At 48.8% G+C, this 26,439-nt stretch overlaps 9 protein-coding genes across 9 annotated transcripts; 5 read left to right on the forward strand and 4 right to left on the reverse strand.

The window, feature by feature from the left end:
- Window positions 1-1,078: 1,078 nt before the first annotated feature.
- Window positions 1,079-2,417, forward strand: ABOM_006526 (NAD-dependent epimerase/dehydratase family protein; the record flags this gene model as incomplete). The annotated part of the gene is made up of 3 exons (XM_022533655.1): window positions 1,079-1,190; window positions 1,275-1,436; window positions 1,507-2,417. Coding segments are annotated over 3 exons (1,185 nt in total), but the record flags the coding sequence as incomplete, so codon positions are not given.
- A 1,939-nt stretch (window positions 2,418-4,356) lies between these two features.
- ABOM_006527 (DNA topoisomerase 1) lies at window positions 4,357-7,199 on the reverse strand (the record flags this gene model as incomplete). Its single annotated transcript, XM_022533656.1, has 5 exons — window positions 4,357-4,491; window positions 4,545-4,994; window positions 5,065-5,304; window positions 5,360-6,899; window positions 6,994-7,199. The coding sequence occupies 5 exons, from the start codon at window positions 7,197-7,199 to the stop codon at window positions 4,357-4,359; spliced, it is 2,571 nt and encodes an 856-aa protein (XP_022389264.1).
- A 967-nt stretch (window positions 7,200-8,166) lies between these two features.
- Window positions 8,167-9,438, forward strand: ABOM_006528 (F1F0 ATP synthase subunit gamma; the record flags this gene model as incomplete). The annotated part of the gene is made up of 5 exons (XM_022533657.1): window positions 8,167-8,222; window positions 8,369-8,943; window positions 9,002-9,114; window positions 9,259-9,293; window positions 9,345-9,438. The coding sequence occupies 5 exons, from the start codon at window positions 8,167-8,169 to the stop codon at window positions 9,436-9,438; spliced, it is 873 nt and encodes a 290-aa protein (XP_022389266.1).
- Window positions 9,439-10,074: 636 nt separating this feature from the next.
- Window positions 10,075-11,683, forward strand: ABOM_006529 (DnaJ domain protein; the record flags this gene model as incomplete). Its single annotated transcript, XM_022533658.1, has 2 exons — window positions 10,075-10,209; window positions 10,319-11,683. 2 exons carry the CDS (start codon window positions 10,075-10,077, stop codon window positions 11,681-11,683), a joined length of 1,500 nt encoding a protein of 499 aa, XP_022389267.1.
- Window positions 11,684-12,799: 1,116 nt separating this feature from the next.
- Window positions 12,800-14,350, reverse strand: ABOM_006530 (F-box protein; the record flags this gene model as incomplete). Its single annotated transcript, XM_022533659.1, has 1 exon — window positions 12,800-14,350. The coding sequence occupies one exon, from the start codon at window positions 14,348-14,350 to the stop codon at window positions 12,800-12,802; it is 1,551 nt and encodes a 516-aa protein (XP_022389227.1).
- A 427-nt stretch (window positions 14,351-14,777) lies between these two features.
- On the forward strand, window positions 14,778-16,307 carry ABOM_006531 (putative disulfide isomerase; the record flags this gene model as incomplete). The annotated part of the gene is made up of 3 exons (XM_022533660.1): window positions 14,778-14,930; window positions 14,987-14,994; window positions 15,056-16,307. The coding sequence occupies 3 exons, from the start codon at window positions 14,778-14,780 to the stop codon at window positions 16,305-16,307; spliced, it is 1,413 nt and encodes a 470-aa protein (XP_022389226.1).
- Window positions 16,308-16,643: 336 nt separating this feature from the next.
- ABOM_006532 (ribosome biosynthesis protein KRE33) lies at window positions 16,644-19,923 on the reverse strand (the record flags this gene model as incomplete). Its single annotated transcript, XM_022533661.1, has 2 exons — window positions 16,644-16,851; window positions 16,922-19,923. The coding sequence occupies 2 exons, from the start codon at window positions 19,921-19,923 to the stop codon at window positions 16,644-16,646; spliced, it is 3,210 nt and encodes a 1,069-aa protein (XP_022389229.1).
- Window positions 19,924-21,204: 1,281 nt separating this feature from the next.
- On the forward strand, window positions 21,205-24,593 carry ABOM_006533 (putative capsular associated protein; the record flags this gene model as incomplete). Its single annotated transcript, XM_022533662.1, has 7 exons — window positions 21,205-21,248; window positions 21,297-21,355; window positions 21,490-21,809; window positions 21,876-22,289; window positions 22,350-22,496; window positions 22,546-22,973; window positions 23,024-24,593. 7 exons carry the CDS (start codon window positions 21,205-21,207, stop codon window positions 24,591-24,593), a joined length of 2,982 nt encoding a protein of 993 aa, XP_022389228.1.
- A 316-nt stretch (window positions 24,594-24,909) lies between these two features.
- On the reverse strand, window positions 24,910-26,104 carry ABOM_006534 (glycoside hydrolase family 16 protein; the record flags this gene model as incomplete). Its single annotated transcript, XM_022533663.1, has 3 exons — window positions 24,910-25,167; window positions 25,257-25,680; window positions 25,749-26,104. 3 exons carry the CDS (start codon window positions 26,102-26,104, stop codon window positions 24,910-24,912), a joined length of 1,038 nt encoding a protein of 345 aa, XP_022389224.1.
- Window positions 26,105-26,439: the final 335 nt, after the last annotated feature.

The following is a 26,439-nucleotide window of genomic DNA, read 5'->3' on the forward strand; positions in this document are numbered from 1 at the left end:
ACGCGGGACTATGATCGAACGGCGTCCCTGAAGAACGGAAGATGTCCACAACGCGCGACTTGGCAGGGGAAGGAATGATGAATCACCTTTGTTCCGCCCCCCGTCTTGGAGGGCTCTAAATTTGCCCTCCCGAGAAAAGTCCCAACCCACCCTACTGGCGAAATTTCTAGACGCAGACTAACGGAATTTGCTCGGTTTGGAGGATTGGAAACCTTGGATAGTCCCTCCTTTTTTCCGTTGGTCCAGCGTCATCAGCCGCAACGCGGGTGATCATATAGATTCTGATGGTTCGGCTATTCTCGCATATCAAACGGGGGTCCCATGCTAGTATGAGCTGCAAAACATCGTAGGTTTTTCTTCGGTTTCTTTCAGGACTGGATGGGGGTGATCACATGATCTCAGAAATTGAAGTTTTGCCAGTATAGGGAAATGGTCGTGGAGAAAGCACTCTGGACTGGGGTTCAATTAAAGCAGCGCACGAGCGATATACTAGAGTGAATGACAATACGCTTATTGATAATGGAAATAACTCCAACAGCGAGTCTCATTGGATGGGAAAATAACGGAGAAGAGAGGAGGGAGGCTCCTTCATTCGTAGTTTGGGGAGGAGTTTACTACTAGTAGTTTTACAGTCACAGGACGAGCAGGTGATACGCCCCAATTCATCAAAGCGTCGTTAGTTCCGAATTGGTTGTTGCCCCAAAACCACTTTTGTCTCCTGCTCATCTCCTGCTGCTTCTCTCCAAATTTTTTTTTTCTTTTTTCTAATTATTATCTGTGCTTCTTTCCGTCTTGCTTTTCTTTCTCCGTCCTTCTTTTTAATTTTAAATAGTGAAGGTAGAACTCTCTTCTTTGTTCTCCATATTTTACGTTTATAACCCACTATATTATTCCTCGGCGCCTCTTATCTCCCTCCCTCTCCCTCTCTCTTTTGGGTTCCCCCTCATCGCACTTCCTCTCCCGTTACACTTCCACCATTTATTCCCCTCCCCCTTTTCGCTGACTCCCCGCATTCTTTGTTTGCTTCAAGCTTGCGCGTGGGGTTTGAGAACCGGCGATACCTGCTCCGAAAAAAGCTGCAAATTGTATTCCATTACCACCTTCGCGCCCTGATACGGTCCCCGTCTCGCATACTGCCATGGCGAGCGATCAGAGCGAAAAGCCAGCCGTGCTGATTGTTGGAGGACTCGGTATGTACATGCGACGGATAATACTGCTGCTCGTGGTGATGCAAGGGGGTACATGAGCTAACCCAAACGTCTTGCGTTTCGCAGGGTTCATCGGTCGTCATCTGGCACTTTACATACATGAAAACAACTTAGCATCGGAAGTGAGACTCGTCGACAAAGTCCTTCCTCAACTGGCTTGGTTAGCCCCTGAATTCCAGGAGGCTTGCTCGAAAGATAAATTCGTTCAAGCAGATGCTAGTCGGGAACGTGAGTGCACTCTAGGAATCCCGAACAAGCAATGACGCCCCCTGCTGACAACCCCCGCCTTGCCATTTAGAGCACTTCCCGCGTGTCTTCGATCGGGCCAACGGCAAACAATTTGACTACGTAATCAACTGTGGAGGCGAGACAAGGCACTCACAACCCGACGATGTATATGAGCTTCGCAATTACAATCTCACCGTGGCATTAGCTCGTGAGGTGGCCCGTCGAGGAATCCGTTCTTATGTCGAATGCTCCACCGCCCACGTTTATAAGTCCGCGTCATCGCCACGGAAGGAGGACGACAAGCTCCAGCCATGGCATAAGCTGGCAAAGTGGAAGATGAAAGCTAGCGACGAAATTAGCAAAGTCCCAGGCCTCAACTACTGCTTATTACGCCTGCCACATGTCTACGGAGAATATTGCTCGGGCTTTTTCGCCATGGGAGTATGCCTCGCACGAGTACATCTTGAAATGGAGAAGGACCTAGAGCTTCTTTATACCGGAGACGTCAAGATGAACACCCTTTACGTCAAAGATGCAGCCAGTGCCCTGTGGAAGTCTGCCGAGTGGAGGGCAACCGCTCCGACGGACGGCTCGGCCCCCACTGCCTTCAATGTGGTCGACCACGGCAATACTCGTCAGCAGGACATTGCTGATGCGCTATCTACTATATTTGGTCTCAAGTGCTCATTCCTGGGATCGCTGGTCTCGCAGTTTGCCAAGCTCAACCTTGACGATGTGATAGACGACATGAACGAGGAATGCCTGCAGGTCTGGGCGGAATTGATGGAACTGAAAAAGATTGAACGGCCAGGCCCGATCAGCCCGTTCCTAGAGAGGGACGTATTCAAGGACCAAGACATGTCCCTTGACGGCACCCTTTTTGAGAAAACAACCGGCTGGAGACCCACTCGGGAACGCTTCGATGCGGACGGCGTGCGGGATATGGTAGAGAGCTACAAACGGATGGGCTGGTGGCCATAGGCCCATCGTACACCATGAAGCTCTCACTGCCCAGTCTTCAATACCTCTTCGCTTTGACCAACCTTGGCCTAAAGTCACAAAAGTATGATGGCATTCAATAATGACGACCCATTCACGACCGCTGTTGTACCTTCGCCTGCACTGACGACGGATATCTGCATTGGAATAAATCACACTATCTGAAAATTCGAGCGCATAGACCACCTGTTAATCATCCACCTCGAGCCGCCAAATGTTGTCCTGTACTATGTATGGTCACCGCTCTACTTGTAATCTATAATATCCTTTCTTTGGTCCAATCAGGATCTGTTATCGAGCGCCGGTATGTTCCAGCTAGTTTTCTGAGATGCTTGTATTATGTTAAATATCTTTTTTTTTTCTGATCATGGGCACCCTTTAGACTCCTGCACCGCTTGCATGTGACTGACTTGAGCTTTGCCTTCGCGGCTCTGTTTTTTATTATTCTGTGTTGGAAATACATGTTGCCAACAGGATCTTGAAACTACTCTTCTAGACCACTTTCCTCCATATTTACTACCTTCACAAACTATACTCTACTATACTCTCCTGTACCGATACCATGAGTTGGGTTAGTCTTAAGAATGGAACTCTCCACAAGCCCTCCTGTTGAGCATCCAGCTAGTGTTTTGGCTACGGGCTGCGGTCGTTTCAAGTTTATCTTATCGACCGACCAGATGAGAATAGCAATTCCTCCGTGAACCGTGTGACCCAGGGTAATGTGGCCCCGTTCGCCTCGTAATCCCGCGAAGCGTGAGAGAGCAGTGGGCATCATTCTATCTCTACGGAGTACATAGTCTCTCGCCTCTAGCTTAAACTCAGCGTCGGGCGGGACTTTCCTTCCTGATGACCGAGTCCTAGAGAATCCCAGTCAATACTAACTACTAGTATTCTCTCTCTGAAAATGCATATCCAACATCGTATTTATAGATGCGGAGTATAAAGTGGACTGATAATAGTCTAGAGTATTATAGCTATATTTCAATTCCATTAGGCTTCCGGAGTAGATCTGTAATAAAATCTACGGTTCATGGGTAACTATCGGTACGGTATTTATTTATCATTAGCCGAGTGATGATTAGCATAGATTAATTTAGATTTAATATATTAATACCCTTGATACACTATGTTCGAATATTGACCCGGCTATCGAATTATCCAAGTGGGAGGGATATAGCTTGATTCACACAGGAAGTGGATGGGTGAAATCTGGCTAAGCTGCTACATAATAATTCCTTTTATTGGAGCCTTTTTTTTTTTCTTTTCTTTTCTTCCTAAAGCAAAAGGCATATGATATGGGGGGGGGGGGGGGAGGTCACTCGTGTCAAGGTCTAGCATTAAGAGACTTAAGTCGCACTGTTTCGATTGCTGAATCCCAGGGGTTTGGCAATGTTCTAGTTTTTAAATCGTTGTGGTTACTATTGGCTTGGTGGTGTGCGCAGGATGACAAGAATATACAATATTGTATTCTGCAGAAGTCGCTGCTAAGCTCTATCCATCTTGATGAGTTTCCAGGTCTGCAGGCCTGTGTATTGCTTGGTATATGGTAGTGCTTCCTTCCTCTTTTCTTTTTCCTGTCTTCTGTTTCTCTTTGTTCTTTTCTTGTTGGCGAGTCTGAAGAAATGCTGTACATACAACAGAGCGAAGCGATGATAAAAGTAAGTATACCACAGATGTTTGTGGCTTTTGCAAGCGTATTCCAAAAAAGCGAATTTGCCTTGGAAATTAACATCAGAAAGATAAAAGGAGATATCGAAACCAGAATATGGGACATATATCACAGCCCTTCTATTGCCACAAGGGTGGCTGAGAAGGGAATAGAAACAACTAAAAATAACAAGGACACGGGAGTAATGAGATGCAGTGCCGTGTAAAATTTTCAAAATTCGCACTTCGTGGGTTCTGCTGAGGAAGGAATAATCTAGAACTCCCAATCCTCCTCAACAGACTTGATAGCCCACTCGAACTTCTCACGCAACGACTTGGAGAAAAACTTCTCGATTGGGACGTTGAACTTCTTGCTGAAAACAACCGTGAGACGAGGGTCGATATAGTTCTGCACGTTGTTAGACAGCCTATTGATGCGACCCAGGGGCAGGGGATACTTACAATTTTGGACGTTCCGAGGGCCACTTCTTTGTTATCTTCCTTGTCCTGAGCCTGCAATTCCATGGTCTCAATACGCTGTTCAAGCTTCTGGATGGCATTTTCAAGCTTGTCGACTGTGGGGCCTTTGCCTTCAGCTTCCACTTTTCCTGTCTTGTTTTCTTTGTTGAACTTCTTCTCCATGTCCTTGACTACTTCCAGCCGATTTTCAAGTTCCTTGGCCTTCATTTCCTTCTCCCCTTCTGCCGCAAGCTTCTCGTTATCCTTGTCGAACTTCTTCTGTATCTTCTGTCGTTGCTCTTCGAGTAAGAAAACCTGATGCTCCTTGACCCACTCCATATCAATATCCTCATCCAATTCGAAGAATTTAGCCCCCTTCTTTTTCTTAAGACTAGGTTCCAGATCAAGCATCTGTTGCTTGAGGCGCCATCTTTGGTAACGGAGACCTTTGATCTGCGCAGTGGAAGTGGAAATCATTAGCATTCTCGGAGGCTAAGGTCTAGATCGTGTATGTGATACTTACCCTCTCACCCATCTTCTCCATTTGATTAGCGTGAGACGCGGTCACAGTTCGCTTGTGGTTACAGAGAATGGCCACTTGACGGTTGGCATCGTTGTACGCCTTGACCTTTTCTGCAATGTTGCCAGTCGCTTTCATCTCTTTGAGCAGTGTACTCATCGTGTGTGAAGCGTTGTAGGTACGGAAAACCTTCGCCGTCAAGCCCTGCATATAGTTCGAAAGGTGCTTGTTGAGTGCAGATGTCTACAGAATGTGGATGTCAGCAAGTATTTTAATAAACGCAGGCAAGGCAACCTACCGTTAACCGATCGAAGATCTCATCGCCTTCCTTCTTAGGACTTTTCTTGAAGATCTTCAGGTTTTTGAAGACCTGGGCATCGACCTCGACTTCATCATAAAATCGGATGCTGTCTTTACCCAGGAAGTCGAAGATAACCTTGTTTGGTGGCTTGAGCGTGACGTTCTCGTACTTCAAAGAGCAACAGCCAACTGTTTCCGCTTCGTCCTCACCCTTTTCATTACCAGCACGAAGGGCAAACTGGTCTATCAAGTAGACGGCCGTGGCTTTCTGTCTCTCCACCATCAACTCGCTCTTCATATTCTTCTTGTAGTCCTTGCGAATCTTGTCAATGTGATGCTTCAATTCACGAGCCTTTTCGAACTTCTTGTAATCGCTCTGGCCCTTAACATCGGAGTTCGCGGCAAGCATCACATATTTGTAATTGCCATTGATGTTCTCCTGCCACATAGCAAGCCACGTGCCCTCTCGATCGTGCTTGACTTCTCTCCAACGGTGGCCCTCCGGCGGTGGAGGTACAGGGGCGTCTTTTCCAATGTTGATGGTGATCTGCTCAGGCTGAACTCTAGACTTAACACGCCCCGTCTTGGGATGCTCACCACGACCACGGAAAAGAGAAGGGGGTTCAACACGGAAGTTTCCAACCTTCTGCTTTCGGCCATCCCACATGCAGAACGTATAGGGGGCTTCTTCGGCATCTTTTTCAGCCTTCAGACGCTTCTTCTCAGCTGGGGGTAGGTTCTTCTTCTCCTGGCGCTTCATGTCATAATATGCGAATATTGGCTGGAAGTCGCACTTGGAGAAGTCCTTGATATTGACCTTGTTACCCTTGGAGTCCGTTGCACCGCCTGTCTTCTGAAGGATTTCTTTGAAGTCCATGAAGAAATTTTTCTGGAAAGTAGGGTTTTCGACATGCTGAGTCGCATTCAACATGCTTCCAAAGAAGCCTGCCACCTCTTCCGCATCAGGGTGAAGATTGACTGGAACACCATCGTATTTCAATTTGACATCCTTTGGTAGAGGTTCGTATGGTGGGGGAAAGACGACACCGTTGTGTTCGAGGGTTGTCCACTTGTTCGTTCCATCCCCCTTTGTGGGATCTTCCCACCACCTGTATTCTTCTTCTTCGGCCTCCTCGGCCTCTTCGCTCGCTTCCTTCTTCACTGGCGTAGCTTTCGCACTCCCTTTCTTCACGGGGGTAGACTGCGCGGACTTCGGTTCTGTCTTTACCTTTGTTGTAGATGCTCTCTTCACAGGCTTCTTATCATTTGTTGGCTCCTTTTTGATGCCGTTGGTCGGCTTCTTGTTCGCTGCCGCCTTCGTGGACTCTTGTTTGCGACTAGCTTGGGCATCTTTTTCTGCCTTCTGTTGAATTCTCTTCTTCTGAGAAGCAAGTTTCCTTTCAATAGGGACATCGGAGTCGGATTCTTCGACAATAGAAGTTTCCGCCGCCTTTGGCAGCTTTCTCCCATTAAGCGCTAGAGGTATATCTTCATCCGTTTCCGGATCTTCATGCTTCACAGAAGTGCGACGGCGCTTGCTCTGTCGAATAGTCAGCTGCTGAAACTAACACTGACAGCGCCGCAAAGTAAGGGGTTTAACGTAGGGAATGGCGCGGGCTGGCTCTGGCGTACCAAGGCTGATCATCCTCTTCACTGCTCTCTGGTTCCGCGTAGGATTTTCTTTGGCCAACACTGGTTCGCGCTTTTCTTTTGCTGAGGGCGCCGTTGTCCTGAGCTTCCGCATCCGCCATCTGAACATCATTGTCCTTCTGCACGGGTCCAAAACGGTTTGAGATGCCAGGGTAGACATCGCCGTTTGTCTCTGTCGCATCGCCCATGGTCACGTTAGGGGTAACTAGATGAGACTATATGTAAGAAAAACCTATTATTGACGGAGTTTCAGGTGCAATAGGAGCGGATCTCAGATCGTATGCGAGGGCGTGAAGACTTGTAGTGATGCGAAAACCGCAAACAGGCTGCCGCTAGACCCAGGACATGTAGGAGAACTCACTAGTAGATCGACCGTTTGCTTTCACAAGTGGGGTATCGTCCTCTGAGGAACTCATGATGCTTGGATACGAGTGAATGGGCAAGCGTTGGTTAAAGAACGGAGAGTACAGGTGAGTTCGACTGGGCAACCTGTAAACCGGAACTGACCTGCCCAGTCGGAAGAGTAAGACTGGCGCTTGACAGAAGGATGAAGTCAGAGAGAATCTGACCAATGCAAAGGGTGAGAGGAGAGCAGATGTCAGGAGAAGAGTAAATACATTGACTGAAGAGGGGGAAGAGATGGCAATAATGAGAAGAGTGAGACGAGAAAGGGAAAGGGTTGACAAGCTGAGAGAGGAAAAAGAGAGGAAAGAAAGGAATGCAATGGAAAACGAGGCGGTCTTTTGGGGCCTGAGGCGATCTCTCACGTTTCTCCGGACCGCCAGCCAGTCTGGTTGCGAGGCCGGCCACTGCCTGAGGCGACAACCCCAAACACAGCGTCATTGACACAATCTGCTCCGAGGCTGGCTGAGCATCGATGCCTGCATGCCTGAAGAGGGATGCCGGGAATTTCGGGTTAAAGGTTTGTGCGCACTGCGCATCTGGCTTTTCAGGTCTCCCCGACAACCTTCCCGTTCAGGCATAGTGCGGCTTTGTTCCCGTTCTGCCGGCTGTCGGACGAACAGAAACAGGAGTCCAAGTCAACGTCTTCTCTTCCCGCTAAAGCAGAGGTCTCACTACCCACCCTCGCGGCTCTCCCCTCTGCAGCTTTCCATCGCTGGTCATTATATCTTGACCTTACGGTCCGATCTCAGAATGTTCTCTCGTGCTGTTCGCCCGGCCGTCAGGGCCGGTAGTGCTGTTGTCACCCGGTGAGTTCTCTTCCGGACCTCTTCACACCAACCTAGGCACCTTCCAAAACAGACCTCCAATCATCCGCGAAGAAAAGAGAAAACCTTGGGATTCTAGGATGATTGCGTTCAACTCGGTGACTAGTTACTAATTCCTTTGTGTGAAGCACTGCTCCTCCCAATGCCGCCAACTTCGCGACTCTGCGTGAAATCGAGGGCCGTCTCAAGTCCATCAAGAACATTGAAAAGATCACCAACACTATGAAGGTCATTGCTTCTACCCGTCTTACCCGCGCTCAGAAGGCCATGGACGACTCTCGCAACTACGGTGAGACCTCCAACACCGTTTTCGAGAAGGCCGAGACCAAGCCCCTCGAGGACAAGAAGACTTTGCTCGTCGTCGCCAGCTCCGACAAGGGTCTTTGCGGTGGTATCCACTCCGGTCTGAGCAAGGCTACCCGCCGTATCCTCCAGGAACACACCGACGCCGACATCGTTGTTCTTGGTGAGAAGGCCAAGGCTCAGCTCTCCAGAACCAGCCCCAACTCTCTCGTCCTGAGCTTCGCCAACGTCTGCAAGGACATTCCCACCTTCGCTGATGCCCAGGCCGTTGCCGACCAGATCGCTCTGCTGCCCGCCGACTACGCCAGCGTTAAGATCATCTACAACAAGTGGCTCAACGCCCAGAGCTACGAGCCCGCCACTGTTGAGGCTTACTCCGAGGAGGCCATCACCAAGTCCGGTTAGTGTTTTATCATCTGCTCATATAAAAGTCTAGTATGCTGAACTCTCTTCCAAAGCCAACATCTCCTCTTTCGAGATTGACGACCAGGCTCTTGCCAACCTCCGTGAATATGCTCTTGCCAACAGCCTGTTCTGGGCTATGGCTGAAGGCCACGCTTGTGAGATTTCTGTAAGTTCATCACCGATATAATGTGGATATCCGAATCATTACTAACCCATCGATCTACAGGCTCGTCGTAATGCAATGGAGGCAAGTATCACCTGAATAGCTGAGGTGCTCGTTGACCTAGACTAACCAACCTTTTCTTTACAGAACGCCTCGAAGAACGCTGGTGAGATGATCAACAAGTGAGTACCGTCCAGCACATTAACTGGGATTTAAAATCTAACTTCCTGCAGGTTCCAGATTCTGTACAACCGTCAGCGTCAAGCCGCCATTACCGGTGAGCTGGTTGAAATTATCACCGGTGCCACCGCCAGTGCGGACATGTAGAAGCTTTCATGATGCTTCTGTGGGAAGGAGTCGACATGTGTGTAGACTTACTCTTAAATACCTAGCTAGATTTTTATCAGCCTGTAAATCAGTCTATCCATCTTTCTTTTGTCTCGTTTCTCCATCTGGCCAAGTATTGTAACTTTTTCTCATTGCTCTTGTTCACTATTTTCTTACCTCCTCGTCTGCTGTCTATTATCATTCCACCACTTCTGATATGGTTGTTTCAGAATTCACCGTTTCTTGTACACGGTGGTGCTTTTTCGAGACTGCGCACATGATATCCCCAGGTCCGAGACGGGCAACAGCCGTGACAACAAACGAGGTGAATCAAACGGAAAGTCCACTACTTGTCTTAAATGCAAACAGTGACTGTTTCCTTTTCACTCCAGTCAAAGTGCAGACTGTCCCTTCATATTTCTGTATCTACTCAGATGTAGACGGTGAATACTGTACTCTGCATTTAAGTAGAGCTTCCAGTCTTCATTCCCCCTTCCTAAAACTCACATGCATCTTAATATCTCATTCGCTTTACCTCCTGGAACAACGGTTGCCGCAAGCTAGAAGAGTCCTAAAGGTCAGCACATTGCCATAGCTAGATCAACCTCCATGGCCTCCACAATCAGAAGAACAACTATGAACTGCTACGAGATCCTGGGCATAACTCCAAATGCAGATCTGAAAGACATCAACAGTGCCTACAAAAGACTTGCTCTAAAGTACCACCCTGACAAGACAGGTGCAGATGATGGCCACCTCGAGTTTCAGAAGGTATAGTACAATCACAATACTCCGTTTCTTTCCCATATTCCTCTTATATATCATCCTACTTTTCAGTCACTTGACTCAGCTTACACTGATGCAATCATGTTCCTTGAAGATCCAACAAGCCGTCGAAATTCTCCGCGATAGTACCCGCAGGGGGAAACACGATGCAGAACTGCTAAGCAGACGTAACCTTAGAGATCAGGCCATCAATCTCTTTAATCAGGACACTTCTTGGGGCTGGGCAGCTTCGAGTCCTGATTTGTCTGCTCTACGTAGTATGAGCGGGCGGTATATGTTTAGTTATGCGAACAGCGTCCACATGGATCCCTATTCTCCAGAATCACGGGATGAGATTAGGCGATGTGAGAGGGAACGCGAGTATGGGGAGCAACTGAAACGAGAATGTGAGCAGTGGGAGGCTTATGAAGGGAACCCGGACTTTTCGGGCTATACCTGGACATACGATCCGGAGACAGAGGAAATGATGAGGCAGAATAGAAGGAAGGAAGTTATGCGTGCCAGAGTGATGCGTGATGAAGAACAGACGGAGAGGGGGGAGATGTTGGATGAAGAGGATGAACAGGAGGGTTGTGCTGAGGAGGGCGGTATGGCTAGTACTAACCCGGGTTCTGAATTTGGGGAAGAACTAGGTGACGAAGAATATCCACAGTATGAGAAGGGTGAAGAGTACGAAGGCGAGGAAAAATACGAGGGCGGAGAAGAATATGAGGAGCAGGAGGATGATGAAGGGTATGAAGAATACTATGAAGAAGAGGAATATGCAGAGAAAGATGATTATGAAGGCGGCGATGGATACGATCCATATAGAGGAAATGACCAAGAGGGAGAGAAGGAAGAGAAGGACGATTCTGCTTTCTCAATTACCTCTACACAACAAACCCAGGCCGAGTATGAAAGCGCACGACAGGCCCCAGTCTCTGACAGTGAGGATCTGCTTGACATGACAAGCGTTGGAGAACCAGTTAACCCGGTGGATGAAACGGGAATTATCTCCGAGGAGTCTGATACTGACGAAAATGAAACTTTTCATAGTTTCAGTGACGGAGGAGAAGTCTGCTTTAATGACGACAACGTAACCTCACAAGCAACGCCCGCTGATGAATCCTCGCCAAGCCCACGTTCACTCATCGATCCTTTGATCCCACACTTCAAGGAGAAACTAAATCATCCTAGCGGTCAATACACGGAAGAAGATATTCACACTGAGCTCAGAGGCCTTGTTATGGAGTCCTTCTGCGGCTGGCTGGAGACTCTCCGGCTAGAGTTTCCTGGCGCAGAATCCGCCGCAACTATCCAGGTGAATCCAGAGCATTGTCGCCATCTAGGTTACTGGAACAAGGAATTTGGATCATCGGAATGTGAGGTGTGCCATCGGTGGATGCCCATCTACACTCTTTCTTGTCCAGGGTGTGGGATCAGGGCGTGTGTTGGTTGTAAGTTTCACTACGAGGAGTGATTTTTACTTCCTATCTTCTTGTTACAACATGCTTGATTTCCCACAGTTGGCTAGTTCAGGTATGCTTGATGATGCATATCAATGCCATTGTATTCAGTTGTTGTTATGAAGGAAAAGATGACTTGTGCCATATTCAATCGTGGCGATTTGGTTCTTCATTGAGTATTAGTATACGCAAATCAAACACTCCTTCAAATCAAGATACATCAATATTAGATCTTCCAGAAGAATATAGTTCCTCGACGCGCTAGTTTAATCTAGCATGGGAAATGCCTTCGTGTAGACAACACATGATTCGGGATCTTTTCATTGTGGTCGTGTTTCATGGCTACATAGTGTGGCCTACAGACGTTGGAGGAAAGCCGAGTGTATCTTAGCAATCTCGCCCAAAGAAACTATTATTATGATTATTATTTTAAGAAACATATACTCTCCCCTGGAGGATACTGCTTAGTATCTAAGCAAGGGTCAGCAGCTTCGGATTTCTTAGGTTAGCGTAAATTTACCCAGGTACAGAGGAGTTTCTCCGCTATCTTAGCTCTGGTCTTAGGACAGAAGCTCTCAATCCCCTGTGCATGCTCTATGGTTACTACTCCACTATACAAATCTTGCATATTGGGGCCGTGCAGGGGTCCAGTGGTGTATACAAGTGGATGCAGCTACCGAGCTCTTTGTTCATCGGCATACATGGCATTGTCAATTTCGATTTTCTCTCATTTGGTCTCTGACGCTGCCCAAGGAACATGTATCTTTGCTCACTCTTTTCAGCTAATCTGGTGTAAGGAAGAGGTATTCGGGACATGGTGTCTTTCCAGGATAGTGAGCCAGCCCTGTATAATGATCGCAGTTGATGGGTATATTCTTTCCTTTGAGGCCATGAGACATTCTTGTTTCAATAGAATCCATATAGAGACTTACTGTTGGAATACCAGTGTTTTTCTTTCCCTCCTTTCCTGATACATGTCCGGTCGTAAACCCGGAGTTTGAAGGTCTGACTTGGGTATTCGGAAACCCCCCATGACACCTATTCGGCTCACCGTCTACAACAGATATGGAATATGGCCACGCGTTTCAAATCTAGACTTTAATAATATTTTTCTTTTCTTTCTTCTTTTTTTATTGATCAAATCTATAAATGACAAGTTCGCGGTTCGCATTCTCACCAACCAAGTGCCTTTCATTTCCGCAAATCCTTCCTTTACCGATGAGCTCGAAAATTTCTTCATGTTTCAATGTTTTAGTTGAGGATGGAGTTCGGATGCTCAGGAACATTTTCAGATCAAACGGCCATGTAATAGGTGACAAATGGAGGCAGAATCCAACCTTGGCCTTCTCATCATATGCCTCAGAGACGACGGCATACCATGGTTCATCACAGATGGCAAAGGTGAGGGGCTTTGTTTGTAGACTATTGCTACCACGGTAGGGAGGAAGCGCTTGAGAATCGAGCCGCCTCCAGCAAGGCCCGTCACCGGATATTGGAATGCTAGTAATTTGCACCTGTGACGTCCATTCTGTCGGCGCAACCAGGCGATCGACTGGCCCTGTACACAAGTTCTCGACTATATCTATGGATTGATTGTCCTCACTAATGTTCAGACATTGCACACCCGGGAACCCTCGCTGTCTGACAGAATAGAACCCTAGTTCTCTGAACCCAAACCGCGTGATAATAGACGGACCATTATCTTGGCCTGCTGCGCGCAGACGTCCGGTAGGGTCCAAGGAAGGCCGGTAATCTGATGGCTGTGAGATGTCCCAGACCGATAGCGACTCGATTGGGGCATCATCATCTGCAGTGTACAAACTGCGATTGGGCTGCCAAATATAGATGGCATAGTGTGTCTCGCTGTGAGTGGAATAGAAGCGATCCCTCTCGCTGAGTGGGTGACCAAGAAACATGATCTTCCACTCATTCCGAAACTTGATGCTCCAGCCACTCGCAGCCTCTGTCACGTCAAATGATGAAGCAAAGTGGCGATGCACTCCATCACTGTCATTTAACCAATGGAAAGCTTTGGGTTCTGCCCACTCCACAACGAGAACTCTTTTCTGTAGTCGAATTCGGCGAATCACTTTGCCTGTGATAATGAAAGGAACCATGAATTTCCTGTCACTGTCTAGGTCCAAGAGCACAAGGCATGAGTAATCTGCGCTCGGATACACTATCAGACCATCCTCATACGACCAAAACGACTCTGGGAAAGGGCAATCAACGCGCTGCATTAGGTGACTAGCATGGTTTTCCCAGGGTTGCACGTGAAACCATTCTCTTTCCCCAGATACGCCGAAGTCATCACAAAGTTTGTGCCTCTGTATAGATTTGGGTTTCCCTTGGCTAAGATGATCATATCTAGAGGCGAGCTGATCGAAGAGCCTGCACCAATAGATATCGTCATCTGTAGTTTCCAGCACGCAGTCAATATCTTTACCATGAAGCTCCCTGACCTCTTTCGCTAAAGGAAAGAACGTCCTCAAGAGTGGGATAAGATTTGCGGGGTTTCCGAAGCTCTGACTCCAAGACTGGGAAACGCGGCGGCAACGGACGATGTCTCTTGGACTGAGATAGTTCAAGATCATCCAGAAAATCTCTCGTGGTAACATAGACATTCCTAGAGCCTCACGGCCCTGCGCAGTTGCTGGTGTGTCAACCATGCCCACTGCCATGGTGAACGTGGGGGGTGGCTATAGAGCTTCTTTTCACGGACGCAGAAGCGAGTTAAGCATTAATAACTTCAAGTGCATTTTCAAAGTATAGTCGAGGCGGTCCTAAGTCACTTTTCAAGTTCCCATGAAAGGCGAAGGGTTTCTGACAGGGCATGGGGGTGACTGACTGCACCCCCACGTCGCACTTGTATCATTAAGTAAGTGTATTTATGGGCGGAGCGGAAGCTTCCCCGTCACATGCCAAGAGCGCGTCTTTAGGACACATTGCTTCATTGCTTTTCTTTCAACGTCTTACCACCCATAAATACTGTTCCCACTCTCTCTGGGAGGTTGATCACCTACTACATACTATAAGCACCAGTGATAGTACACCCTTCAAAAAAAATAATATAATCTCAAAAGGAAGACACTCGTTTTTAAGCTCAAGATGTGGCAGCCAAGCTCTGCACTTCTTCTTGTCGCGTCACTTCTGACAGCTCTCCCAGTCAACGCTGATGGGCTGTACACTAAAAAATCGCCTGTGCTGCAGGTGGATCAAAAGTCTTATGATCGGCTCATTGCCAAGTCCAATCACGCATCGGTAAGGTGAACTGGTACTGACTATCAATGCTAACAACAGTGTTAACCATCTCACAGATCGTAGAGTAAGCGCTTTATTCTCCCTCCCCGGATCGCCAATTTCTAATATGTGTCCCTTCACACCAGATTCTACGCTCCCTGGTGTGGCCACTGCCAGAACCTGAAACCTGCCTACGAGAAAGCAGCCAAAAACTTGGACGGTTTGGCCAACGTTGCCGCCGTCAATTGCGACGATGACGAAAATAAACCCTTGTGTGGTCGGTTGGGTATACAAGGCTTCCCGACCCTCAAGATCGTGACGCCTTCCAAGAAGCCTGGCGCACCAAGGGTGGAAGATTACCAGGGCCAGAGGACTGCCAAAGCTATAGTTGATGCAGTGGTGGAGCGCATCCCAAACCATGTGAAGAGGGTTACGGACAAGGATCTGGGCAAGTGGCTTTCTGAAGACGAAGAAGCCCCGAAGGCTATTCTTTTCACCGAGAAAGGCACTACGAGCGCTCTCATCCGAGCCCTTGCGATTGACTTCCTTGGATCAATCAAGGTAGCCCAAATTCGCAGCAAGGAGTCCGACGCTGTAGAGCGATTTGGCATTGAGGAATTCCCCAAACTCGTCCTCCTCCCCGGAGGCGGGCGGGAGCATATTGTGTATGATGGCGACCTCAAAAAGAAGCCAATGGTTGAGTTCTTCAGCCAAGTCGCGGCCCCCAACGCTGCTCCCTCTGCCACAAGTTCCAAGACCAAGTCTTCAAAGTCATCCAAGTCATCGTCCGTGCGTTCTCAGTCTACAACCGTTCTAGATGATGAAGCAGAGAAGTTGAAGCCAACCGAGTCTCCTGTCCCCAAAATTGTTCCCGAGGATGCGCAGGAATCGAAACCCGCACAGGTCCCCAATCAGGCACCCCCCATTGCTTCCCTTCCTACTGTGGAAGCGCTGGAGACTGCCTGTCTAACACCCAAATCCGGCACTTGTATTTTGGCTCTTCTTCCGGAATCTACTGAAGCTGACGCCGACATCCCCAGCTCCGCAAAGGAGGCCGTTGTTAGTTTGTCCGAGATCGTACATAAGCACACGGTGCGCCAGGCCCATCTCTTCCCGTTCTACAGTGTCCCAGCTATCAACAGCGGGGCAGCAACTCTACGGGCTGGGCTCGGTCTTTCTGAAGATAGCAAGTCAGTGGAGATCATCGCGTTGAACGGACGCAGAGGCTGGTGGCGGAGGTACGACCCATCGGAAAACGCGGACTACAGTTTGGCCCGTGTTGAGTCCTGGGTTGACGCTATTCGTTTGGGCGAAGGTTCTAAGAGCAAGCTCCCTGAAGGGATCGTCGTCACTGAGGCCGGGGCTGAGAAGCAAACCGCCGATCACGACGAGCTGTAAGTCGGAACTGTTAGCACCTGGATCTGGGCCGTAGCTATAGTTGGTGGACGTCTACACTCCTTAGCAGAGGTCCAACTATTTTAAGTAGCTTAGAGCGGAGGCGTTAGGTTAGTCAATGAATAGGATGTAAGTTTACAACAGAGATAGTTGAATTCCAATGAACTTTTCGAATATGAGAATCGGTCGCGTATATACAAGAGGGTAAGGAGATCACTTAAAATCAGTTTTTTTCTAGACAGAATCCCCAGACTGCCAATGAACATCATCGTTCTATGTGAGCAACCCAAAAGAACAAGTATGCTTCTGTTGCGCGTATGCCTAAATAGTCGCGAACCATTAGTGCTTCTTCTTCTTGCCCTCCGTTCCCTTCTTAATGATCTTCTGTCTTTTCGAGTCAATCTCCTGGTCGTAAATTTCACGAGCTGACTCTCCCTTCTTGCGCTTGCTGGGCTTCGACGACTTAATGCTGACCGTCGAGGCGCCTCCGCCCCGGATCTGCTTCTCGGCGTCCTCCCACGCAGCACTACCGTTGTTGATCTCGTATCTGAAGGCTATAAATCAGTTATTGCTCATTCAAGAGGCGAGTGAATATTTGTATAATGGAAGCCACTCACTTGTCGAGAGGAAGAGCATCAATCAAGGCTCGTTGCTTCTCGCGCAATTCCGCGTCCACCTGCTGTCCTCCCTCGCGGAGCTCCTCATCCAGACCAGTCTCCAGGGGCTTGAAGCGCTCGTCGACGACCACGTCGTCGTGCGCATCGGTAGAAGCCTGGCTCACGGGGACTTGCTCGGAAGGCATGGTCTCCGCGACGGCGCCTTCGATGACGGAGCGGAAGTGGGTCGACATCTTACGGACGATCTTGAGGAACATGGCCAAGAGCTGGGATGAGGGCAGGCTCAGTTCCTTCTCGAGGTCGTCCATGCTCTTGTGCTGCAGGCCGACGGCCAGGAGGATGGACTGTTGCACGCCGGAGAGGCTTACTTTGCCGTTGAGACGGCCGGAGAAGTAGTACTCTGCGATGGTGGGGACCATGTCGAGGATGACGTGATAATCGAGGAGATTGTTGGCGTAGCTGTCGATACGCTTGAGATCGAAGGGGGAGAAGCGAGTGTCGAGATCGGACTTCCTGAGGAGAGCTGAGGTGATGGAAGGGTCTAGTTTGGCACCTGCGTTGGCAGATTCACAAATGCTGAGGGAGAGCACGGAGGGGAACTCGCGGAACTGATATGATAGCAGGGCAAGGAAACGCTTGTGGAAGTCCCGTGCGAAAGCACCCAGCCAGCTGGAATCATTTGGACCGGAGGAAAGAGTGCGCAGCATCACGCATGAATGCTCACCCGTTAGATCATTGGGTGTTTGGCGGAGGTACACGGGGGCAAAGGCAGAACGCTTCCAGAACTTGTGGAGGGATGGTGTCAAGCCATAGCTGACACCAAGGTAGTCAAGAGCGTCTGGACGACGTTCGGACAGTTTTCCGAAAAGGGGTGGCATCGAGCGGATGTCACGAACATGGATGTTGTCATCCAGAAGGTTGGAGTTCGTGAGCTCGTCGTCCGTTACTCTGACCATTTCTTCCTGGGTTTCGTTGACGTCTTCAGAAAGGCTAGTGAATTTGCCTTCATAGAAGTCAACCAAGAGCTCCAAAGCACGAGAACCATATCCCATGTTCAAATACTCTGGATTGGTCGCGATACGGACAACTCTGGCACCCGAGAGACCAGCAAAGTCCTCATCCTGATACTGCTGGCTAACAAGCCATGGGATCAGATCGCCTCCACCACGTTGACCACGGCTCAAGCTATTGAGGACACTCTGTCTGCTGATGCGACCTTCCAGCGCAACCTGGATAACACACAAAGGCTCCGGAAGCTTGGTAGCTTCCTCGTCGATTGGTGGAACAAGAACATAAAGCTGATGCGCCGGGGCATCACTCATGAGCTGAAGGTCGTTCGGTGTGTTCTTGTAGTGACTAGCAACATAGAGAGCCATCATCTGCTGAAGGAACTTCTCAGAAACAGGGTGGAACGAGAACAGGGTATCGCGGTTGACTTGAAGCAGCTGACACTGAGAGGGATGCGGGCAGCCCTGCGTGTTTATCTTGGACTTTGGCAGTGTCGCGTCGAGACATAAGACTTTGTTCAGCCATTTCTCTACGGAATCCCCAGGCGCATATCTGATAGGTTCGGACAGGGTAATCTCTCTCAGAGACCGTCCACCTAGGCTCTTGTCTGTGTTTTTGGCCGCCTTCCCGGTTGCACGATCAGCGACATCAATATCCTCCCCGCCATTGGCCTTGAGTCCTCCGCGTGACTGCTCACGAAGTTGTTGAATCAGCTTCAAAGAGAGGGACCTACCAGTACCTTCATAACCATTGATAGTGGAAGCCATGAAAACAAGGTAAGGACCCATCAGTTTGCGGACAAGGGGTAGAGGGATCGCTGCCGCCTCATCGATGACCAGCAGCTCCGCCTGACCTAGGACATGGGCATCTTGGGGCTGAATGTACTGGATGGTCTGACGGTGCTGCCGATGAATGTTAACCCTGACAATAGCCTTGTTGAAGTCGGGGTTAGTGGATTGAAGAATGGTATAGTCAACATGGTCAAGATAACCAAGAGCATCGAATCCCTTGAACACAAACTCGAACAGCGTTTTCAAGTTCTCCGGGCTAGGAGACGTGATGAAGATATTGCTGTAACCATGCGCAACAGCCGCTGCAATAGCAACACCCAGAGCTGCAGACTTTCCTCGTCCTCTTCCGGCAGTCAGGGCAACCGTACTCCGGAGCGTCTTCTCCGCAATTGCATCGACAAATGTCAGGAGTGCTTTCGCCTGATCAACCGTGCGAGCCAAGCTAACCAACGACCCGACTGGTTGCGAGTCTGCCAAGCTCTCCTTGATCTCCTTCAGCTCCTTCTTTGTGCCAGTATTAGAAGTATCGATAGAGTCTGGTGGTGGCAGTGGTCTGACGTTCTTTCCTCCGGATATCGGTAAGACATTCAGTTCATCGTCGACAACCAAGCATGAATCGCAACTACCAAGGGACAGAATGAACCGCTCGTTGAAACGGGCGACCACATCATCATGTGCTTCTGTTCTGTATCTTGAGTGGATATCCATCGATAATGTATAGAGTTGCTTCAAACTGCTCATGCCCTTCAAAAGCAATAACACAATTCCACCTCCTTCCACGGTTTCGATCGTTCGGGCGAGCAGATTCGGTGTAATGGCTTCGAAATCTTGGAGAATACACATTCCATAGGTGTTACCTAGGATCTTTTCCGTCTCTTTATAGTAGACATAACGAATCTGATTAAGAGTGATGAACAATTCGAAAGGGTCTTCTTGGTTCGGTTCCCGGATGCCCCTCTTCACTTCCTTCTTGATCTTCGCCTCGCGCTTCTTGCGGTGACTGGTGAATCCCAAAAGGTCCTTCTTATAGGCCCAGAGAACGGACTTGTTCTGTTTGACATCGTGCGACGACATAATATAGTGCAGGTTGACGATCGCATCTTTTGCGCGGTCACCAACAACGACGAAAAAGCTTCGTTTCTTCTCCTGCAAGTTATTGCGGATAAGCGCAGGAATGCGCGAATCAATTGCCTTACGCGGCATCGTGGTTGGAGCTTCTCCTGGCTATTGGAACCGACCAAGCAATCAATTCGTAAGAAAAGCGAATCCTTTGAAGGTGAAAACTGAGAGTGGGTACGGAGATATCGTCAAGGTTCCTAGACTGGCCACGCGCTCCGCACACAGCCTTGGATTGTTATAAACCGCAGACCAGACCCTTTATAAATGATATGAAAAGTGATTCCGGCGACTGGGTCTGGAATTGTAAACTGCCGTCCGTGTGCTGCAACTTCTTCTGCTCAGCAAAAAAAAAAAAGTAAAAAAAGTTATCAGGCGGAGACCATACTGCCAGATGCCACCGCCTAGAAAAAAGTCACCGCCCTCGTGTGATTACATAATGCATGGGTTTTCCTCTTTAGGAATAGAGCACTCTCAGGTCCAGATTGGGAAAAGGAAGTCAGTGGATCGGGCATTAAAGTTGACTTAATTTTACTAGGTGGACGCCGTCAATCGCTGCAAGCTTCATCATCTGGATGACGAATGCTCGATGGTCGCTGCATTTGATATGATGCATGAATTCCCGCAATCATTTCCCTTTCTTTCATCTCTCATTTCTTTGTCAATTAAACAGATCCATTTCCAATGGAATGCAATGGAGTAGGGAGCCACTGCAGTTTTGAGAGTTCAGAACTACCTATCATTTCCAATTGACCATCACCAAAGAAAACAACTTTTGGGGCTTCAATTCTGTGATATGATTTGCTTAGCGGGTGGTCAACAGCAGCCAAAAATAACTTGGCATGACACGGCGTCCAAGGCTAAAAAGAGGCCTCGTTCAATGATCGTCACTGGCGTGCTTTTGATTTTCCTGGCTGGCTCCACGGCGGACAGTCTAAGCTCTCCCATTCCAGCAAAGACGGGCAAATCACCCATGGTCGACCTTGTTTCGTTGACGCAATTCACCCGCTGACTTGATACCGTCGCACCCCTAATACGCGAGTAACCTTGGAGGGGTCAGGTACGATATTCCTCCCTCAGGGTCTCTGCTTCGCTGTTATGACCTTCATAGAACTGTGCATATGGAGTACATACTACCCTACCTTACAACTTAATCGAATCGACCCTTCCCGCCCCTTGACGTCTCCACCCAACAAATTTAAAATTCCCCAGGCAGTTTAAACTAGTCGATAGTCGCTCCATAGCCGCTCCGAGTCCCTATTCCTCAGTATTCCGTGCGCGTTTTGGTCGGCGCAGCATGATGCAAATTGGCAATTGGTCACTGTAATGGCTTCCTGTGCCAACTGCACATAATCATATTCTGTCTCAATGAATCTTTTCTCCGCCGAATCGGGGCTCAAAGCCTCTATGGTGTAAGTGACTGTACTACTTTGCCTCGGATCAACTAACCAGGCGCGCAGGGCATTCTTATTGAGCTGCACTTTCGTTACGACTTCTTACACCACCACGTTCGCTTTTGGTGAGTCAGTTCTATGCATGTTCGCGCTAAGGACGAAATGGGTTGTAATGGAATGTACTGAACGACAATTGGGCGTTAAAAGGACAACATTTACGGAGTATGCAAGTATGCAGCTAACAAAACGGAATGAACAGACCACCCACTTGAATCAGCTATCCTAGCCTGTTTCTTAACAGCTATCTTTCTTTTGATCACAAGCAGATTCGCCGATGCTTTCCCCACGCTATCGTCTCCTGCACATAAGTATTCCGCCATACCCCTCACAGAGCTGAGCCATTCCGCCGCAGAAGAGCCATCTTCGCCGAGTAACCACAATGGTAACTTTCCTAGTCGAAAAATACTCGGCTCAAGTCGGTGGATTGGAGTTGGTTTACTTTCGGGTATGGGCTGCCTACGAATCGCTCTATACCACCAAATCAATCTCAACAATGAGTGCGCACCGGCGGGATATGCTGTAAGTGTGCCCGCGAAAAGTTTGACACAGCAACACACATGCCGATTCTGAACGCCCAATTTTTAGTACATGATCCCATTCCTTATTGCGCTATACGATTACTGGCGCAACCAACGTGGCCGACCAAAACAGGAATGGATTGCGCCGGAAGGCCCTTCAAATGCGCACCTGCGCATGTTCGTTGCTGTAATCAGCCGCGCGTATTTCTACCTCTGTCGGAGCCGTTTGAGGAATGTGCTATCGGCTGTATTCCTCATGGCTGCTGGCCTTCTCGTGGCTACATTTGATGAAGGCAGGCAATCGACATATATTTGCCCTATCATCTCTGGGCTACATCCACGGTTTCGGGCGTATAGGTTTCTCAGTGTTACTTTGGATACCCTCATTCTAATCGGCGCTGCCGAGTTTTGCCGAGAAGGTAACCGATCCCGGGATGGAAGGAAAAAGCAAGCGTTGGTTTCTTGGGGCTACGGGTTTTTTGTAAGTCTGCATAATTGTGGTCAGCGGTGCATATTCCAGAACGCCTAACTGTCCATATAGGGAGTTGCTGTGATCTGTTTTATCGCGGCGCTCGTTCTTAAAAAAGTGGCACCTGGGGATGGCGGCTTTGTCAACTCGCATTATTTACGAAGCGCAGCAGGCCAAGGCCTTCTCGTTGCCTTTACAGTACTGTCCGCATTTCAACTAGTAAGCACCATTTTATAATTTGGATGAACCTATCTCTGACTGGCTTCAGATGCCCTTTTATGGTGCGGTTGGGATCTCCATATTGGCAGCCTCGGTATCCATTAATTTCATGCTGGCTTCGATCTTGTTTAACGGACAGTCTTTCCCACTGATACTCCCCTCTCGTGCTTTCGCTGCACTTCTTCTCACCTTCCTGGGTGTGATGCTATATCTCTGTGGCCAAACGGCTTCTGAAGAAGAACCGCAGTTCCTTTACGGATTCAATGTGTTCATGCGGATATTTTTCTCAATTATATTTGGCTTTGTGGTGATTCTGATCGCCCAGCAGCCCAGTGTAGCCAATGTACACCCAATCGACCTGCTTATTTATGAGGGTAGAAAACATCATGATCGCTGGAAATCCAGTGCCAATGGCAGCAAGAATCTAGCAGAAGCTGTTGCCCAGTACCGAGCGAAATACAATCAACATCCACCACCGTGAGTCAATCCAGAAGACACACCGAATGCCATACTGACTCTCGACATAGAGGCTTCGACAAATGGTATGAGTATGCCACTAGTCGGTCGTCTGTCGTCATTGATGAGTTCGATCAGATATACGACAATCTACTGCCGTTTCGTGCCTTGTCGCCGGAAGAAATTCGGAAAGTGACTCACCAACTAGCCACAAACCCTTACAACGACATTGGTGCAATCAGTATACGAAATGGGACAGCAAGAGTTCAGCAGGGTATCAAGCCAACACATGCCTGGATGGTTATCGGTGCTGCTAAGATAATCGAGAAATTCTCTGAGCATCTTCCCGACATGGACTTAGCCTTCAATCTTAACGATGAACCACGAGTTTCTGTGCCCTGGGAGAAAATGTCTGTTTTGAAGGCTCAAGCGAGATCGCAAGCACCTCCTCCGAGTGAGGGTTTAACAAATGGGTGGTCGAGCGACCGTGATGAAGGATGGGCGCCCATTGAGCCAGCAGATCAGACGACGGAGACCATGTTCACCGACAGCTCCTTTGTAAATATATTCGATCGTTATGTGGGCGCTCTTTGTCCTCATTCGTCAAAAGCTCGATCTCGACGAATGTGGGATCGGCACCACATATGCATGGGCTGTATTCGTCCCCACTCCATGGGACAATTTCCGTCAGACTGGGCGGTGGCAACTGATATATGCCACCAACCTGACCTTGCATCCTTTCACGGATTTTTCGTCTCACCCGCATCGTTCAAGGTCACCCAAGATCTTGCCCCGGTTTTTAGCCAGAGCATGATTTCTGGATTTAGCGACATCATATTCCCTAGTCCGTGGAACTACGTGGACAAGATAAAATACGAGCCTTCTGAAGAGCACCCGGATCTGGACTATGTGGAAAAAGAAAACCGCCTTTTTTGGATTGGCGGCACGTCGGAAGGCGTGAGTCGCGACGGTCAATGGCAAGGAATGCCGCGTCAACGGCTGGCACACCTGGTTAACAACAATACATACAACAAAGTGTCAGTGTTGTTGCCCGCAGACAATCCTGATACGTACTCATATCGGATTCTCGACGGCTTGGCTCCTACAGAGAAGCTCGGGTTGAATGCTTCTGTCCACATTACCGACCCGATCGTGCGCTGCAGAACGGACTGTGAAGACCAAAAGCAGGAACTAGGCACAGGAGGTCGGGTCGACTTTCAAAGTCACTGGAATTACCGCTTTCTCTTTGATGCAGATGGAGCTGGCTTTAGCGGCCGGTTCCTTCCCTTCCTGCAAAGTCACAGCCTACCATTCAAAACAGGCCTGTTTCGGCAATGGTTCGACTCCCGGATCACAGCTTGGCTGCATTTTGTCCCCATTGATATCCGTCTCCACGGGCTGTGGAGTACCCTGGCTTACTTTGGTGGCGTGGACATACCTGTCAGTGTGGATGACAAGGGTCACCCCAAAGCCATGATGGAGCCGCACGATCTTCAAGGGCGCTGGATCGCAGAAGAAGGCCGCAAGTGGGCTGAACGAGTTCTACGAAAAGAAGACATGGAGATCTATTTCTTTCGGTTGCTTCTCGAATGGGGCCGGCTGACTGATGATCAGAGAGATATACTTGGATATACGGAGTGATATCCTGTACATTGCACGATTAGCCACCGCAGTAAGCGGACAACATATCGACTGTCATTGCCTCCTTGGTGTAATTACAGGCGCATAAGGTGCATATTTACAACACAACGTATATATTCCGTTGGATATACCTCACTCTTTGACATAGTTTACCTGATTGTCTAGTATTTTCTGGGGCTAAATGAAAAAGGAATGTCGCCATTATAGCTATCAAATCCATATGTACATCCATAAACAAAAGTAAGAGTCCATCCATACAAAACGCAGGGTATATCAAATTCCACCCGGGATATACACCATCCTCAAACCTACCAGGTCAATTTCTCCCGTTCTCCCTCCGCTGTCTGATAAATGAACGTCTGCCGATACTTGCATCCATCCTCCACTCAGTCACATTGCTCGCAACGCTCGCAGCCCCGCCCTGATAAACCTTCAGCGAGTTAATGCGCCAGAAGGCATCCTTGAATGCAGCAGGGTTATTAGCCACCCAATTATTGCAAGACCCCTTCGCGGCACAGCTACTCGACCCCCAAACATTACCAGCCCAGTCCCCGCAAAAGGTCGTATCGAAGATCTACATAGCAGTCAGTAAATATCCCACCAACAAAACCGCATCACTTTAGAAACACCGAAAAAAAAAATTAAAGGATGGGAAACACATACAATCTGCAAATCCTTAAAATGCGAATCAATATTGCAAGCCCCGGCAAACCTTGCCGACGGCGTTCCCCAACCACTCGGATTTGGATGTCCACTACCGATATCACCGGGGATGCTCGAACGCGGGAAGAACCAAACACTGATAGCCTCACTAGTCCATTCAGTTGCATACACGCCGCCGCCGGCACTGTTAAACCCGTTCCCGTAAGACTGGGCCGAGTTGTCTTTGATACCGCAGCCTGCGTTGTTGGCTTGGCCGGGGGCATTGACGTAGCAGTTACTTGTGAGGAGGGAGCCAGAGAATCCTGCATTGTTGATTGTGCAGCTGTCGCTGGTGTGGAGGGCGTATTGGTTGTTAGTTTGGTCGTTTACGCCTTCTATGACGTCTATTTCGCCATTGTTGGGCCAGTTGGGGCCTAGGAGCCAGCTTTGATATCATTAGCTTTGATTTTCTTTGAATTGAAGAGGCAATAGGGGCATTGAGGGAGATGTTACTATGCTGGCCAGGCCCCGCAGATACTGCCGGGCAAGTGGGCTAGATCTAGGATGAAAAGTCCGTGGTTGTAGACTTTGTTGCTGCTGATTCGGACGCTTTGGCGGCCGTCTGGAGCGGCGTTCTTGTAGTCTACGCCCATGTAGATGGATCCGTCGGCATTTATTAGGCCTGCGTTCTGGGCTGCACTTCTATCGACGTATTTGACGAAACCGTGGGTTGGATCAGCGCCTGTAAAGAAGCTGAATTTGTCGAAGAAAGCTGAGTCCGTGCCGTAGTCATCTTGTAGTGTGTATGCGGCTGCGGCGAGGGGAGCCCAGAGGCTTAGAGCCTGGGTAAGGGTGGATAGTACATGCATTCTTGACTTAAACTATCACGATGGAAAGGAATATACAGGGTATGTGTGAAGCTGCGTGAAGAGGTAGGTAGTGAGATTTGATATAAAAGGAGTGTTCGAACAATGCACTTTATCCTCAAAGGTTTATTGTTCAAGCAACATAAAGGAAGGGCAGTGTCAAAGCCACTCTCTGAATGAACCAACGCTGGATGGGTAAAGGAATGTTATAGATTGGCATTCTTTTCATACATCTTTGTTCCCCCCTGGTGTCGGAGGTTCAATATATAGCCATGCCGATGTATGTATCCTATACGCTTACTACGTACACATAATAACCACTCCACACTGGGACAAAA

Source organism: Aspergillus bombycis (genome assembly GCF_001792695.1).
Source record: "Aspergillus bombycis strain NRRL26010 chromosome Unknown contig00041, whole genome shotgun sequence".
Classification (NCBI taxonomy): Eukaryota; Fungi; Ascomycota; class Eurotiomycetes; order Eurotiales; family Aspergillaceae; genus Aspergillus; species Aspergillus bombycis.